The sequence below is a fragment of the Papilio xuthus genome, unplaced genomic scaffold, assembly GCF_000836235.2.
Source record: "Papilio xuthus unplaced genomic scaffold, Pxut_1.1 DF829567.1, whole genome shotgun sequence".
Classification (NCBI taxonomy): domain Eukaryota; kingdom Metazoa; phylum Arthropoda; class Insecta; order Lepidoptera; family Papilionidae; genus Papilio; species Papilio xuthus.
The window spans coordinates 1030752-1035157 of record NW_013529082.1 but is presented as its reverse complement, the minus strand read 5'-3'; the positions used below and the strand labels follow the sequence as shown (position 1 = coordinate 1035157).

At 34.7% G+C, this 4406-nt stretch overlaps 1 protein-coding gene across 1 annotated transcript; it reads left to right on the top strand.

The window, feature by feature from the left end:
- LOC106117784 (activin A receptor type 2 punt) lies at nt 1-4071 on the top strand. Its single transcript, XM_013312218.1, has 5 exons — nt 1-338; nt 697-1598; nt 1883-2250; nt 2991-3141; nt 3548-4071. The coding sequence occupies exons 1-5, from the start codon at nt 296-298 to the stop codon at nt 3740-3742; spliced, it is 1659 nt and encodes a 552-aa protein (XP_013167672.1). The 5' UTR covers nt 1-295; the 3' UTR covers nt 3743-4071.
- Nucleotides 4072-4406: the final 335 nt, after the last annotated feature.

The following is a 4406-nucleotide window of genomic DNA, read 5'->3' as shown; positions in this document are numbered from 1 at the left end:
ATGGATGATAGCTTGTTTGATTATAACAATACGGAAATTACAAATTAAATCACAGCAATTAATCTAATTAAACTGATCAGTTAATTCAATTGGTTGTCGTTGAAGTATTAATAAGTTTCGTTTGATGTGATTCTGACTCTTTCAGTACGAATCGCGATGTGCGTTGTTTGTGTTACTTGACATGTACCTATGTTTGAGATTTCCTAAATAGAGCTTTGATGTGTTTAAAAATAACATAGTTGTGTCGCGACGGATCTGGCGGCCGCGTCTGATCTTGTGAATCGAGTTCTTCACCATGGTCGCTAAGTCTGTGCTTAATTTTACTTTGCTTGTACTAGGTAAGTAACATTTACAATTTATTCATTTTAAAAACTGGTATTCTCTGAGATTTAGATAATGACTTACAACGCATTCATTTATAATGACCAGAAGACCTCATTCAGTTCATAAATTTCGTTATATTCTCGTAACATTCCAGACTTCATGTTGTTTTGTTTGCTAAGTGATTTATATATTTAAACAAGCAACTTTCAACTATTTCAGAATAAACATTTATCTAAATAGAGAGTTTTTAAGAAATTATTTAGATTGAAATAATTCTGGTCTTCAAACAAGTTTCTTATTCATTCATTTTTAATTAGTTTTACAATTGATGTTATTACTTTATAATATAATAGAAAATACTTTCAATTTAAGGTATACAAGGATCAGTGCTAGGTGCACCTCCTATGGAAGAAAACCTACCACCCAGACCAAAAGGAGGTGGAGTAGAAACTAAGTTCTGTGAATTTTTTAATGATTCTTCAGTATGTGATGAAACAAAAAATCCCAACTGTCCACCTCCTGAAGTGAAAAGGGATGAATGTCAAGCGATAGAATCAGACAAGAGTAACCATTGCTTTACTCTATGGCATTTCAACAATGAAACAAACAAAGCAACAGTAAAAGTTAAAGGATGTTTTCTTGATACAGTAGCATGTAACGACAGAGCATCGAGTTGCAGATTGCACAATGTTAAACTGCCACTATTACATTGCTGTTGCGAAGGTGACATGTGTAACGAGAACGCAACATTCCCAGGCTTAGAAGCAGGAATGTCAGCACAGACTGAGTTACCACCGGAGAGAATACCAGCATCACCATTGCCAACCCCTGATGATGATACAAAAGCTGTTATTGCGTATACATTGACACCTCTATTCATACTGTTTGGGGTTTTAGTTGGATGTTACTTACTGTACAGAAAACGCAAAGGTAGCTCTTTTGCTGAATTGGCAAATGGTGAAGCATCATTGTCCAGACCACCTTCAGCAGGTGCGGGTATGGATCACGAAACTGGTGGATTGCTAAGTCAAGTTACGTTATGCGAGGTTCGAGCGCGAGGACGATTTGGTGCAGTTTGGAGAGCAAAGTTAGGACCAAAAGATGTTGCGGTGAAAGTTTTTCCATTACAAGACAAACAGTCATGGTTGGCTGAACAGGAGATATATCGCCTTCCAAGAATGGATCATCCTGATATTTTACACTATATTGGAGTTGACAAAAAGGGTGATAATCTACAGGCTGAATATTGGCTTATTAGTGCATATCATGAGAAGGTAGAGATTATTTTTTATTTTATAGTTAAACCTAAATACATTTTGCACAATATCATGATTTTTTACATAACTAGCTGTCGCCCGCGGGGTGTTATAAAAAATTAATTAGTAGTCTATGTGTTCTTCCAGACTATGAACTACATCTATACCAAATTTCAGTGAAATCCATGCAGCCATTTTAGAGATACTTTGTAACAAACATCCATCTAAACATTCACATTTATATTATTGGTAATATTAGTAAAATAACATAAATTTATATATATAATTGTTTGATTTTTCAGGGTTCTCTATGTGACTACTTGAAAGCACATACCCTAACCTGGGCTGAAGCTTGGCGTATAGCAGCCTGCGTTGCTCGAGGCTTAGCACATCTTCATGAAGAAGGAGGTGGTAAACCAGCAGTCGCTCATCGGGACTTCAAATCAAAGAATGTGCTCTTAAAATCTGATATGAGTGCTTGTATTGCTGACTTTGGTCTGGCATTGATCTTTGTCGCTGGAAGAGGCTGTGGTGACGCTCACGGTCAAGTCGGAACCCGAAGATATATGGCGCCTGAAGTATTAGATGGAGCAATCAACTTCACTAAAGATGCGTTCCTAAGAATAGATATGTATGCGTGTGCGCTTGTGTTATGGGAGATTGCGTCAAGGTAAGAAATGTTTTAAATATTATATAAATCTTACTAATATTATAAATAAGAAAGTTTAAATGGATGGATGTTTGTTTGAAGGTATCTCCCGAACGGTTAAACAGATTATGATGAACTTTGGCACACATGTAAAACATAGTCTGGAAGAACACATAGGCTACTTATTAAGTTTTTTTTTAATTCTCTGCGGACGGAATCGCGGGCGACAGCTAGTAATTTAATAGTATGTTCTAACTTAGACATAATTTGAATAAAATTACATTTTGTAATTCAAAACTTTTCATTGCAGCATTTTTAAATGCTTACCTGATACAATATAGAATGCATTATAAGTATATAATGTCTTGATATTCTGCTTATTTAGTTATTCATAGGAATTAAATTACATTTCATTATTTATGTAATTAATACTGACCCAAAACAACACATAAAAGTACTTTAATTTTGTTGACCCGGAATTACAAATATGTAAAATACTTTCATAATTATGTTTATAATCTTTTTGCCATCTTACTAATATTATGAATGAGAATATTTGGATGAATGGATGGATAATTGTTTTAATATATCTCCAGAATGGTTGAACGGAATTTGGTAAAATTTGGCATGGATCTAGAACATAGTAAGAACTAAGAGACTAAGCCGCGTGCAAGACAGCTAGCACTCTATAAACCTACACTAAGGGTTAAAGGAAACATCAAAGTATTCTGAGTAGTAATTAATATTTATTCTTTGATTAGATGTGACGAAGGTGGTGTGGAACCAACCGCTCAGTACAGGTTACCCCTTGAAGAGGAAGTTGGCTCCCATCCAGGATTGGAGGAGATGCAGGAAGCTGTTGTACAAAGAAAATTGAGACCACACATCCCACCGCGATGGCGAGAACATCCAGTAAGTATACTTATATTGTTGAAATTCTTTGAGATTAAAATTGTTAGTATTACCGCAAATTAAAACAGTAACTCTCCGCTATATTTTATGCAAACATAATCAGGAAAGTGCCGCCAAGTTTTTTATCTTAATATTCTATTCTACTCCTACAAATAGATTAGCTTGAATTGTGTAGTCAACTATGTGAATCTTAAAATTTAAAATTTAAGTACATATTATCTTAGCGAATGTTTGGATGTTTGTTAGAAGGTATCTCCAGAACAGTTCAATGGATCTTGATGAAATTTGGCATAGATGTAGAAGATAGTCTGGAAGAACACATAGATTACTACTTACTAAGTTTTTTTAATACCGCGCGAACGGTGTCGCGGGTGACAGTTAGTTCATAAATAAACTTATCTTACAGGGACTATTTGTACTTTGTGATACAATGGAGGAATGTTGGGATCATGATGCAGAGGCGCGACTGTCCGCCTCGTGCGTGCTCGAGCGTGTCGCAGCTCAGAGACCACCATCAGCAACAGCCCCCGCCCCTCCACCTTTCACACACGACACCACCCCCCTGCTCATCCACGAGTTAGCTGAACAACAAGTCTGCTGACCAGTCGCACAAGATCTGCCCCTGATTGAATTATAAGGGTCAGTACAACGAATTTTTATCATGTTTGTGGTACCTGTGAACTGCAATGAACTCCTTCCTATTGTTCCTTTATTTGTTGATAAAGAAACAAAAATGTTAAGTAGAAAATCACGGTTTTTTGTTTTAGATTCAATTTTTGAATCTATTTGATTTGAAAAATGTTTAAAATTTGCCCATTTTTTTCATCAATCGTATTTGTAATGATTGTATTATAGGAATCATTTTTTTTTAATTATTTTTCATCCAATCAGTATTGAAAGTACAATTATTATAAGGGAACATGAAAGTTTTGAATTATTATATCATTGGCTAAAGAAAATAACGATTCGATAATCTTTTTTTTTACTACAGAAATGTTTTGACAGCTGTCAATGTGACATAAATAGTAATGTATCTGATTCGAGACATCGATTCAAAATATTGTATCGATTATTTTACATTCTAAGGATACGGTTATAAATATTTCTGACTTTTTTGACTATCAAAAATTCTAAAGAGATTATTGTTTAAAATAATCGTGTTTAATATCGTATGATTTTCTTGGCTTCAATTAGCCTTCTTTAATCTTGCCTGCTATAGAAAAATAACTTTTTTTGATTATCTAACGATGGTATTGGTTGAAATT

Bases quoted from the DNA above. Each gene is read 5' to 3' on its own strand.
- LOC106117784 (XM_013312218.1), top strand. From the start codon at position 296: ATGGTCGCTAAGTCTGTGCTTAATTTTACTTTGCTTGTACTAG. The intron at 1,599-1,882 runs GTAGAGATTATT...TTGATTTTTCAG, and splicing joins TTAGTGCATATCATGAGAAG to GGTTCTCTATGTGACTACTT. The intron at 3,142-3,547 runs GTAAGTATACTT...CTTATCTTACAG, and splicing joins CGCGATGGCGAGAACATCCA to GGACTATTTGTACTTTGTGA.